Source organism: Chelonia mydas, chromosome 6 (genome assembly GCF_015237465.2).
Source record: "Chelonia mydas isolate rCheMyd1 chromosome 6, rCheMyd1.pri.v2, whole genome shotgun sequence".
In the NCBI taxonomy this organism is placed as follows: Eukaryota; Metazoa; Chordata; order Testudines; family Cheloniidae; genus Chelonia; species Chelonia mydas.
In genome coordinates, this window is record NC_051246.2 from 27,181,516 (window position 1) to 27,193,705 (window position 12,190).

The following is a 12,190-nucleotide window of genomic DNA, read 5'->3' on the forward strand; positions in this document are numbered from 1 at the left end:
GGATTCTCCATCATTAACAATTTTAAAATCCGTATTGGATGTTTTTCTGAAAGTGATGGTCTAGGAATTGTTTGGGGGAAGTTCTCTGTTCTGAGTTATACAGGTCAGGCTAGAGGGTCACAAAGTTCCCTTCTGGGCTTGGAATCTATGAAAAGGTCCTGGTTCCAGTGAACTGAGGGTGATGAACCAGGTATCTGACACTAGACCCTCTTCAGTGTGTCAGGGCTTTAGGTTCACCTTTGAACCAAGCTCATTTTATAGGGCTGTCTCTGAATTTTCGGCATTATTTAATGCAGCAAAGCATATGCGATAAAGGAGAAAAAATGGTTAAAGTCATTCTGGAGTGACTCACTCCTCATCCTGATCAAAAAGCAAAGCTGCTATTTTCATTTTTCCATAGGAAAGAGCAAACAGGTCTGATGTACATTGATAGACGGTATCTTGAGGACAGGGAATAAGAATATGAAATGAATTTATTCAAGAGATAAAAGCTGCCGGGGGTGGGGGACACCACAGAGCTCTTCTTTATGGGACACAATCTGTATTTTCATTATTTTGGGGGCTCTCAATTTGCTGTCCCCACTGTCTACTGATGGCACACTTGTCTTTCCATTGTGTTAGCATCTTCATCACTTAGACAGCCATATAAAAGGGATCTGTCTGTTTATTGCACTAGGGCTAGGATGTCAATTTCATTCTAAGGAGAGAGCTGGATTCCATGTTAGTTGTGGTCCATGGAGCAACGTAGAAATGTAGGACTACATGCTACCCCCAATTCACAGCAGATCTCCCACTCATGCCATGCCATATCAGCCAAGAATATGGCTGATATGTAGTAACAAATTTTGAAGCTATTACTATTATTTATAATTTGTTCAGTACCTTAATGTCATATTCACCGTTGCTCAGTGGGAAAATATGGTCACCCACAGGAGCACAACTATTTTTGCCCTTTTTACCTCTTCTCTCTCTGTTTTGCACCTTCTCCCTTATCTTCTGTCTCACTTCTTTTCTTCCCAATGCAGTTTCCTTCTGTACAGTAATTCCCACTTCGCACAGGGCTTCACACTCACTCCCTTCCCCATTCCATCTGCTAAAATGATCAACAACAAAAGACAGGTTTCAGAGTAGCAGCCGTGTTAGTCTGTATTCGCAAAAAGAAAAGGAGGACTTGTGGCACCTTAGAGACTCCTCTTCTAACAACAAAAGAGTTAATGTTGACATTTAAACTGCCATCATTGGGCTGTAGCGCCAAGTCCCCATTAGGATGAATGGAAGGTGGGGCAGTTCACATCTCTGAGATTTAGGAAGATATCACTGCCTGTTTACACACCCTTGAGCGGAGCTCTGGGCTGGGGATTGGGCTGCAGGAGCGGGAGCAAGGTGCAGGTTCCAGCCGGGAGGTGCTTACCACAGGCCGCTCCCGATTGGCAGTGCAGTGGGGCTCAAGCAGGCTGCCTGCCTGCCGTGGCCCCACGCTGCTCCCGGAAGCAGCTGGCTGCTGGCACGTCTCTGCGTGCAGCCCCTGGGGGGGGAGGGGGCAGCGGGTCTCCGTGTGCTGCCCGCGCCTGCAAGCAATGCCCCCACAGCTCCCATTGGCTGGTTCCCTGCCAATGGGAGCTGCAGGGACGGTGCTGGGGATGGCGGCAGCACGCGGAACCGCTTCACCGCTCCCTCCCTTCCCCCAGGGTCTGCACGCAGAGACATGCCAGCAGCCAGCCACTTCTGGGAGCGGCGTGTGGCAACGGCAGGCAGGCAGCCTGCCTGAGTCCACTGCGTCGCTGGACTTTTAGCGGCCTGGAGATTGCGATCGACTGGCCGAAGCTCCAGGATCAACAAGTTGATCGCGATCAATGGGTTGGTGACCACTGTTATAGAAGATCTCGTAGTTAAGTCACCGGGAAAGTCACTTTAATTTCTCTCTGCCTCAGGTCCCCATCTGTAAAGTGGGGGAATAATGATATTCCCTTTGTCCGTCTTGTTTATTTAGACTGCAAGTTTTTCAGGGCAGGGACTGACTGTGTGTGTATATACAGCACCTGGCACAGGAGGGTCCAGACCTTGGTCAGAATATCTAGGGCTTCCCTCTGCCCACAGTTTGAGTTCTGTTTGTCCACGAAAACCCATATTTTAACGTGATACAACAGAGTAACGCTTGGCACATAAAACTATTTTTGAATACAGAAGGGACTTAGTAAATGAGTTGGCCTATTAAAAGGGTCAGTTTACGGCACATCAAGGTTTGAAACTTTGCCTCCTTTGTGGCTGAGTCAGATTGGGAACTCTTGCACTAGCGCAAATTAGAGATGGGCCAAACCAGCAGCCCACACCCCAAGATCCACAAACTTTTGGGAGTTCAGATTTGGATGAGAATTTTGCAGCTCTGGCCTGTCACTGACACTAAGGCAGTTGATGTGCTGAGCCGCTGCCTCTCACGCTGCCAATATTGTCTCATTGGTTCCTTCTGTCTGTATCCAGCTGTTGTCTCTTGTCTTGTACCTAGATTGTAAGCTCTTGGGGAGGACCTTGACTAGGGCTTCTAGGTGCTACTGCAGTACAAATAATCAGAATAATTAATTATGAGGGTGCATTTTTCTGTAAAGCTTTGGTATTGGGAAATCCCACCCCCTTCCCAGGGCCACCATTCAAGCATGAGGAAGCCTCCACTAGCTCTGTGAATGTAGAGGTTGTTTTTGTTGTTTTAGAGTTGGTTTCTTGCGGCAAGTGCCTGCAGTGGAGAGGAGATATGGGGACAGAGCATTTTTACAGCCTTCGTATAATGGCATTACATTCGGGGAAACCCCTGTGAGAACAGTGAGAAGATCCCTGTGGGAAGAGCTATTAAATGCTTTTGTCACTTAAATGCATTTAAACATTGTGTTTAAATGATGGCAGAAGGAGTGAGATTAACTCCCACTGTGGTTCATCCTCCCCTACACTGCATCCTAAAAAGCCTGCAGTCTTCTCCTTGTCAAAACCAATCGCCCTCCCATAACCCCTCCTGTCACTTTAATGCAGATGAAAAGCAACAAAGCATTAATTAATTACCTTAAAAAAAAAAAAGGCAGTGAAGATGTTGGCATCAGCAAGCACACTTGTATGGTATCATAATAACAATTCAATGCAAATCAGAATAGTGATTGTTTTTGTAAAGCACCTTTCACACTTGGAAAAAAGAAGAGGAGTACTTGTGGCACCTTAGCGACTAGGTAGGTGCCACAAGTACTCCTCTTCTTTTTGCAAATACAGACTAACACGGCTGCTACTCTGAAACCTTTCGTACTTGGGGTATCCCAAAGTGCTTTACAATAATTATTTCAATATGGGCAGCGCTGCAGTTGTGTGGACAAACAGCGGCCATTGTGCGCTCAGTGAGAGCTCTCACACAGTTTTGGATCTGTTTTTATGGCAAATGCAAAGTGCTGTGGGATCTTTACCTTAAATTGGAATGGCCAGCAGAGCAGACCTGTGTTTAATGTCTCATCTGAAGGTCCTCTTACTGGGACATGAATTTGTGACTCCCTCTGACTGGGAAACTGAAGTGATGTTGCTGGAGCCATACTGACATGTCTGCTTAGCACAGCCACCCGAGGACAACAGAGACAGAAAGGCCTGTAAAAGAAACAGGCATGAAAGAGACTTGAACATATCTTAGCCACATCATCTGCCTTCCGTCTGAAATTATTAATAGCTACCCATTCCCCAGGGTGTATATTATGTACTGGTGGAGTATATGCATCCTGTGGAAGTCATCCATGTGAGATGGCAGCTGTTGCAACAACGTAAAGGGGACCTGTACAACAGGGCCTTCTATAAGTATACATGGTGATTGGCCATGTTAAATCCTTGCTGTGGAGCTCTGGGAGGGAAATAGGAAACAGGGAAGGTGTACAAACTGAACTGTCTTTTTAGTCTGTGTTTGTACAGAACAGAGGGGTCCTGGATCAGTTCTGGAGCTTCTAGGCACTGCTGTAATACTAACAGTAAACATTAATTAATACATACGGCTATCTTCTAGATATCTTCTATCTTCTATCTCCCCTGGTTAAGAACCCATGGTCTAGAACATGGTGGTGTGTATGAATTAATTAATTCAGGGGGGCAGCTCCCAAATAGGTATCAGGATGTCATGACCCTGCCCTTACCAAAGGCTAAATGGGAGAGGATTTTTGGTGAAGGGGACATAGTATGGAAAAGGTTGAAAGCCACTACGTTAAGTCCACATCACCTACTCCAACATAACAGGAGGAACAAACATGACTCTCCTCCTTTTTGAGCCCAAACACCTGAGCTCCAGTGATTGAAAAACTCCAGGTGATAAGTGGAGGCAGACTCACCTACTCTTCTCGCTGTCACACCAGCATGGGTGCTGCTTCTGCTCTGTGGTGGTGAAAGGGAGGATGGGGAATCCAGTTGGAACCTTTTGTGTGAAGGTGGTATTCGCTGGTTAGAAGCAGCAGGCTTAACCCTTCCTTTCTCAATTCTAAAGAAGGTCATTCATCTCTCTTAGCTACTCTTCCACCCTCCTGTCAACTGCGTTTCTTTCTTGTCCTCAGATTCTAGGAAAACCCCTGTCACACTTAACAAACCCTCTCGTACACAGTCAGCCTGTGCTCTGCTGGGCTTTCGAGGGCGAGGAGCCATTGTTATATAACATACAAAACCTCGGTTTCCTCTTTCTCTCTATCAGTCTCCTTCTCTCTGTCTCCAAGCATCTGTCTGTCTGTCCCTCTCTCTCTTTGGCTTGCCAGTTCTCATTAGCCTGGAAATGAAGTGGAAAGTAATAAGGGCAGGACAGCTGTCTCCGTTCTTGCTGACCGGTTTAATGGGCCTCTGATTTCATCTTACAGACATTACATGAGCTTCCTTCCAGCTCTCCCCTGCCTCTCACTGGTACACTGCTGGAGCCCATGAGTATACAGGGCACACATATGCGCACACACAGACACACACACACACAGAAAGGTTCCTCATGTGGTACAGTCTTTTGGCATCTGCAAATGGTCTTTTCCTGCTAGGATGCTGCTGCAGACACACAAGCTTAGATTTGCTGTAGGGGTATATCTGAGCAGGGCTTGTTCTCTCTGTTGATTAGGGAGAAGGGTTCAACACTTCACTTTTGGAAGAGTGACTTTTTCCTGTGCTCGGAAAAAATGTAGCCACCACAAAACAGCCCCTGGGGCTGTCTTCTGTAGGCAGACATCCCTACTCTCAAACTTTGGTAACTGGCCAGTCCTCCACTGTATTTATCATTGTCTGTCCAGCACCACAGTCATAGCAACCACTGTCTCACCATTCCCCTGGATGTAGCATGTAGTGAAGGGTCCCTGACTGCAGTGGAAATGGTGTTGCAGGACCCAAGTCCAGCAGAGGAGATTGGAGTCTGGAAGACTTGTGCAGGGGCACTAAATTATATTACCATAAACTCACTCCACTTTGCCTTGATGAAGCTGTTATAATGAACAAATGTGGCCCACCTGGAGTGGGCCTTGGTGGAAATCAAGCTGCACAAATATCACGTTGCCTTCACTTTACTTACCTTTGTGAACATATCTCTTGTCTCAAAGAAAAAACAAATCCTAGAAGAAAAGAGGCTGGGGTTTGGAGTGTCAGCACCATCCTGTAGGCAGGTATATGTCGATAGCAGGTTTTGGCTGACTTCAATTGGATTATGCACCTCTTAGCTTATTTTTCAGAGCACTTGCCTGTAAACCCTAGTGGAAGCTGGGTTCTACACCCACCCTGTGGATCAGTCATTATGGCCTGTGTGCCTCCCTACATTTCAGGAGATACATTATGGCCTCCCTGTGACTGTGTCTATATCTATTTAAAAAAATAAACTTTATACCAGTGCCTGGTGATTCCTGCTCCTTTGTTCTTGGTGCCCCAAGCGACAGGCCCGTTTGGAATTGGGCAGGTGAGCCAGCAGATGCTTTGTATGCAGTGTAAAACTCCCATCATTTGGGTGCAGTAAGATAATTGCACCAGGGCGTCACAGCTGAGATTCATACTTCTGGACTCTGAGGAGGGTAACCTAAGCCCAGCTACAGGCAACCCGCATATTTGGTTGCTTTATGCAGTTTTCCTGTTTTTGCTTTTTGTTTTTTTGCTGTACTAACTCCTTGTTTTCTCTTTCTTTGTAGCTAGAACACATTCAGAAACACATATGGTATATGTAAGTAACATTTTTAAAAATCTTATTTACTGTCTTCAATATTAGTGCTGTTACAGGGAGCTGGTAATTTAGAAATCTGTGAAATGGATTGACTTGGATGACATGAAAACAGCTTCCATACAGGCATAGGCCAGGAGGTGAATGAGGGAACATCCAGTGAAGATGAAGTTTTAGCCTATGCAGTGAATACAGTCTCCTGTATGTAGATTCAGGCTAGGGACTCTCATATACAGGAAAAACCTGTGTGACAATAGTTTGAAATAGGCCCTGTTTAACTGTCTGCCACTTTCCATACCAACAAATTGCTGGTTTTTTTCTGAATGCACTGTGTCTGAGAGGGTAATTCCTGGGTGAACAGCGAGCGATTAGTAGACACACTTACCTGGATACCCAAGTAACTGCAGGGAATCCCTAGCAAAATCTTAGTAAAACCCTCTTGACAGGCAGACTTTCATGGGTTCCTCTCTGGCATTTGTGGCTTTTCTCCAAATAGGGGGAATAATAAGAGACATTATTAGAAAATAAGCTTTTGTAAACAATCACCTTCTACTTCATAGGCCTTCTTCCCCCTTCTTTACACTGAATTAAGAGGCTGGCTTATGACCTCATAACCTGCTGATGAGCGATAGTTCCATGGCTTGACTGACAGCAGCAGTCTCACGCCATGGAAAAAGAAGTCTATAAGAAAAGACTGCTGGCTTTTTAAAGTGACCTTGCATTTTTGTATAACTCTAATAGTCCTTCATGAAACACTGATAAATAGGACTTTTTCTTTTTACTGATGATATCCCAGTAAGACTAAAAATAATCCTTTGCAACTGACAAACAAGAAGGTGGTGCTTTGTTACACACCTCTGGGAGGTCAGCACATCTGGAAGTTCCTTGTGTGTATGCTATAGAAAGCTAGGTCTTGATAGCCTTGCCACCACTGCTTACGAGATGTTTTGTAGGATGCTGTTTATTGTTCCTGTCCGTCATTTTATTTTTTAAGCCTTTCACCAGGAGACAGCCTCTTAATGATTTTTCCTATGCTTTTATTGTATGGGCATTATTCATGCACTGGGCTTAGTTGACTTCCATGGGAGTTGAGGATGTTCAGCAATCTGCAGAATCACATGTTTTGTTGCTAGCTGGCCTGAAATGGTGTAGCACTGTGTCCACAGCTTTTTCAAGCTCTCTGGAGTCATCAGTTGACACGATGCTTTTTAATATCCAGGAAGATTTGGGGTTTTATAACCGAAAGTTGGTTTGTTTGTTTGTTTTAAACCCTCACTGATGATCATAGGCCAAATTGAAAAAAGAATTTAGTGTTATTCTCTCACGCTGTGTCCCCAAGCCAAATCCCACCCCCTGAGATTCCAAACTAAAATGTTGCTTGCAATTAATTGTGCAGATGTTCATAATATGATCATCCCACTTGTTTCTGGCATGCTCTGTATGGAATGACATTAGCTGATTGACATCCCCTTTCCTTCTTTCTTGCATGCTTGGATCTGAAATGAAAGTCTTAGGAGTTAAATTACATTTTTATGATCATTTATATTTTCATAGTAAAGCGTAAGTGTTAACTCCCCACTGAGATTTAAACTGTTCATACCTCACGAAGCTATCGTTTCAGATTATCTGCGCACTCAGAAAGATAACACTGCATCACTTTAAACAAGAGTCACAGTTTCAAGGTTTTACTTTGCAGCCTTAAAAGTTAGGCTATTTTCTTTTTCAATGAGGGCCCAATTCTCCACTAACTTGCACCTAATGTAGTCATTTTCACCTGTGTAAATGGAGCATAAAACTCTACCATTCTGATCGGGCAGCGTTTAATGTCCTCTTTGCACTCACTTTGCATGGTCTATCGATGCTAACAAGAAGAGAGTGGCTGTAGACAGAATTGTGTAAAGACCACAAGCTTTGCGAAGCACTTTAAGCTTCTATCCATTTGATTTAATGCACATTACGATCCAATATAAAACCTTTATTCACGGCCATGGATAGTTTAAGATTGCCGATGAATGACTTGAAACTTGTACTCAGTGCTTGAGAAGCGGTTTCACTTAATTCTTGAAATGGATACTCATGGTCATGTTAATCTATGAAAAACATTTACTTGTAGTTAAGAATAATCATGCACCTGCACGCGTAGACAGACAGACACACATACACACACACACACACACACACACATGCCCTGAAAGTTCCTGGAGCACAAGCTCCTTCAAAAGAAAGTACCCACTCACCAAGCTGTCACATATTGGTCCAACTTGCCTCCTACTAATGTGATAGTCAACGGACTCAAGTGTAGGTTTCAGAGGGTTTTTTTTTTAATTGAGGTACGTTTTCCAAAATGCAGCTAGATTTTGTGACAGAAGATTTTTGACCCAGAACACAGCTTGCCGAAAATCAGCAGATGAGCATCAATTCTTTTCACCTTTTCCAATAAACCAAATGGATGGATGAGATGAGCTATCATGGCACACCCAGAGCTGCAGAATCCTGTAACACTTGGTCGGCTACTTCCTGGCTGAGAAGGTGCTAGGTTTACTAAAAAAAATGGGAAAATAATGGTACTAATTCTGATTTGATTAGCACCTGCATAATTCCCCTGAGTTTACACAGGAGTAAGTGAGATCTGAATCAAACTCACTGTGCGTATCAGTGAGATACAAGTTAGAAAATTTGTGAGAAGGTTTAAAAAGCCTACCATGAGTTGGAATCATGTCCATTGCATGTACCATCACTCATAAGGGTGGAAGTATTTGTAAAGCAGCATTTCATTCAACTGGTCTTTTAAAAAATATGTGCGATTTATAGCAGTCATCCTGTGACATGGTTTGACATGCACATGAGCTGAAGTGCAACAAAATTTGTCATTTGCTCCAGACGGGGAGGAGAACAGACAGTATGGTAATGCCAATCATAGCACAGAGCTGGTGATTTTCATTACCTGAAGCAGTGAAAGCCTTGCAGGTGATGTTCAGTTTCATCACAGATTTTTCATTTACTTCATGAAGGAGTCTGAAAGTTTGTGAGTGCATATACAGCCTGACTTTGTCTGATCATGATCATGTTCAGGTCACAAGGAGAGGGCATTCCACAGTGCACAAAAGATAACCACCCGTGCTCTGTAGGCATGGCTCATTGCCTGCCATAAACTCTAATGTAAATGAAGATTTGCGATGGCACGCTGCAACAGATTAGGGATCCTAGCTGGAAATGCAAATTCTCCGGTGATTCTGAAAAATATTCATTTCCTTTTCATCCCTGTTAATTACACTGAGGTTATCTGCTTGTAATATAATGAATGTTTAACTGAGCCAATCCTGACAGTAAGGAACTTCAGGCAGATGAAACAAAAGCCACAGCTGCCTAAGAGCTCAGTCCTGCAGGCACCTACTACTGGGTATAGGACTTGATCCCACATAGCTCACTGAAGTCAATGGCAACATTTTCATTGACTTTAATGGTTGAGGGTCAGAGACACAGTGCTTACTTATTTACTGCTCGAGGGCTAGATTCTGATAACCCTTCCTCTCCTTGGACAATGACTTACTCCAGGATTAGTCCCATTGAAATGATTGGGACCGCTCATGAAGTAAGGTATTACTCAACATGAGCAGGTGTATCAGAATCTGAGGATCAGAATTCTGGTACCCTCAGTCATGCTGAGGAGTACCTTACTCCACAAATAATCCCGTTGACTTCCAAAGGATTTTTAAGTGGAGTAGGATTCTACTCAGCCAGAGGCATGGGGTCAGAATCTGACCCTGAATGAGTAGTCTCCATGAAGTCTGATCCTATTTACACCAGTGAAAATCAAAGATTCTGTTTCCTTGACTTGTGTTAAGTAGTCCCATATTCCACAGAGAGAGCCACTGAAATAAATGGGACTACTCAATGTAAAGGATATAGAATCTGGTCCACGTTGATTTAGCATTATGCTGTATCTGTCCCCAGTGAAACTACTGATGGTAGTAAGTATTACAGGCTAGATGGTGACACCCTTACTCACACGGCTAGCGGTGTCTCACCTCTGTTTGACTTCATTGACTCACAGAGTAGCCCCCCATTGACAGTCCCATTGACTTCACTGGGATTATTTGAGTAACGGCTCACTCACGTGAGTAGAGGCTTCACAACCCAGCAGTAAACACTTACAGGATTAAGCCTTGAGTGTGTTTTGTGTAAACTGGCTTTACCTGCATCTGCTGCACTGCATCTGTTGAGTACTCTTTTTCCAAGGTTAAAAATGGTTACACCAAGATGGGAGAGAGAGTAAGAATCCCTAGGAAGTCTTTCCGGGTGCGTCCAATGATCTATGGTAACACCTCCAGTCTGTGAACCACTGCAGAGGATACATCTTTGAAATGAATTTTAGCCACCTCAATGGGCTGGATTGGCACCTTACCACTTGCACTGACCAAGGTGCAGTGCGTAGCTGCACTGCCCCAGCACACAACAGAGGCTGAATTGTGGCTCTGAGTCTCACAGTTCAGTCTCTGCTTTGCCCTTGCTCCCTGCGGGGAAGTAAGTTGTACCTGCCCTTTTCCTGGCACAGCTTGCTCCCTACTCAGCGCTGTGTTCCGCTGCTCTGGCTGGTGCCTTGAGGAGTGGAACCTCTCTCCACTCACCTGTTCGGCCCCACCGTGGCTGCCATCTCCTGTGCATTGTGACCTGCAATGGAGGTAGCCCATCCAGGGACTAAGCGTGCACCTGGCCCCCCCCATCCCTCTCCTGTGTAGATGCATGGATCAGCACAAGCCCAGAATGGGTTAAATTGCGTGACTATTTGTAGAACATGTTTGGATTATTTCCTCTAGCATCAAAGGGAAAATTCTGCCCACAACTCCACATGCCACAAAGGGCACGGAGGGACATTTGGTGCAGGTTCCTGTAGCCCACAGTGGGGAGTCTGTACCACATGTGAATCCACTGCCCATGTCCCTCCTCTGCATAAGGAAGGGAGACCACCATACAAAAAGGCTACTATAGACCTCAGGCTGCTATGGCATCCATAGAGCCTCTCAAGAAGGTGCAGGATTTTTCCCTGCCCAACTCCTGCAAGAACCCCAGCACCAAGTCCATCTCTCTGAGCTTGGTGCAGGTTGCAGGATTCGATGCCCTGTGAATGAACTCAAAGGATGCTCGATGTGCTTGCACTTTATATTATTCAGTCTCCTGGATCTGGAACGAAACCTTGGCATGTTATATATAGCCAGAGTTTTTTGTTGCAGTGAATAATCAATATTTCCTGCTTTTAGTGAATGAAATGAGGCAATTATATAAGAAGCTTGTTTTAGTCACCTTTTAAAAAGTGTTGTGCTTCTCTTACTGATTGCTTTTGTATTCCCAGCTCTGCCACTGACCAGCTGTCTGACCTTGGGCAAGTCCTTTGGGCCAGAATTTTCAAATGTGGGTGTCTAAACATAGGTATCTAGCAGTACGTCTACACGGCAATAAAACACTTGTGGCTGGCCCGTATCCCTTGACTCGGGCTCACGGGGCTCGGGCTGTAGGCTATAAACTTGCAGTTAGATGTTCAGGCTCAGGCTGGAGACTGGACTCTGGGATCCCATGAGGGGAGCGTGTCCCAGAGCCCAGGCTCCAGCCTAAGACTGAATGTGTTCACTGCAATTTTATAGCCTCGCAAGCCCAAGTCAGCTGACACAGGCCAGCTGAGGGTTTTTTATTGCAGTGTAGACACACCCTAAGAGTGTATTTAGGCACCTAAATAAAGAGCATGGTTTTTAGAAAGTGCCTAGCACCTTCCTCTAAAAATCAGGCCTATTAAAGATTTCTCAGGTTGGGCACCAGAAAATTGAGGTACCCCAAATCACTTTAGAAAGTTTGGATCCCTATAGGACTGCTCTGAAGCTCATCTCTGTTAAAATTAGGGATGGGTGGTATCAACTTCTTCACAGTTCAAACTTTGGGAGGAAATTGTTCAACTTCACTTAGCCCAAGGTCTGATCTGCTCATAACACAGCAGCACCTCTTAGTGGAGTGATTTATAACTGTATG

The 12,190-nt window shown here is 44.7% G+C and overlaps 1 protein-coding gene across 19 annotated transcripts in view; it reads left to right on the forward strand.

Moving 5' to 3' along the window:
- The window catches only part of BRSK2 (BR serine/threonine kinase 2), a 427,587-nt gene that overhangs the window by 353,219 nt on the left and 62,178 nt on the right, over window positions 1-12,190 (forward strand). For all 19 annotated transcript variants that reach the window (XM_043548957.1, XM_043548952.1, XM_043548954.1 and 16 more), the window contains exon 9: window positions 6,144-6,175. In XM_043548957.1, the coding sequence (XP_043404892.1) occupies window positions 6,144-6,175 (32 nt within the window). The remainder of the gene's footprint in view (window positions 1-6,143; window positions 6,176-12,190) is intronic.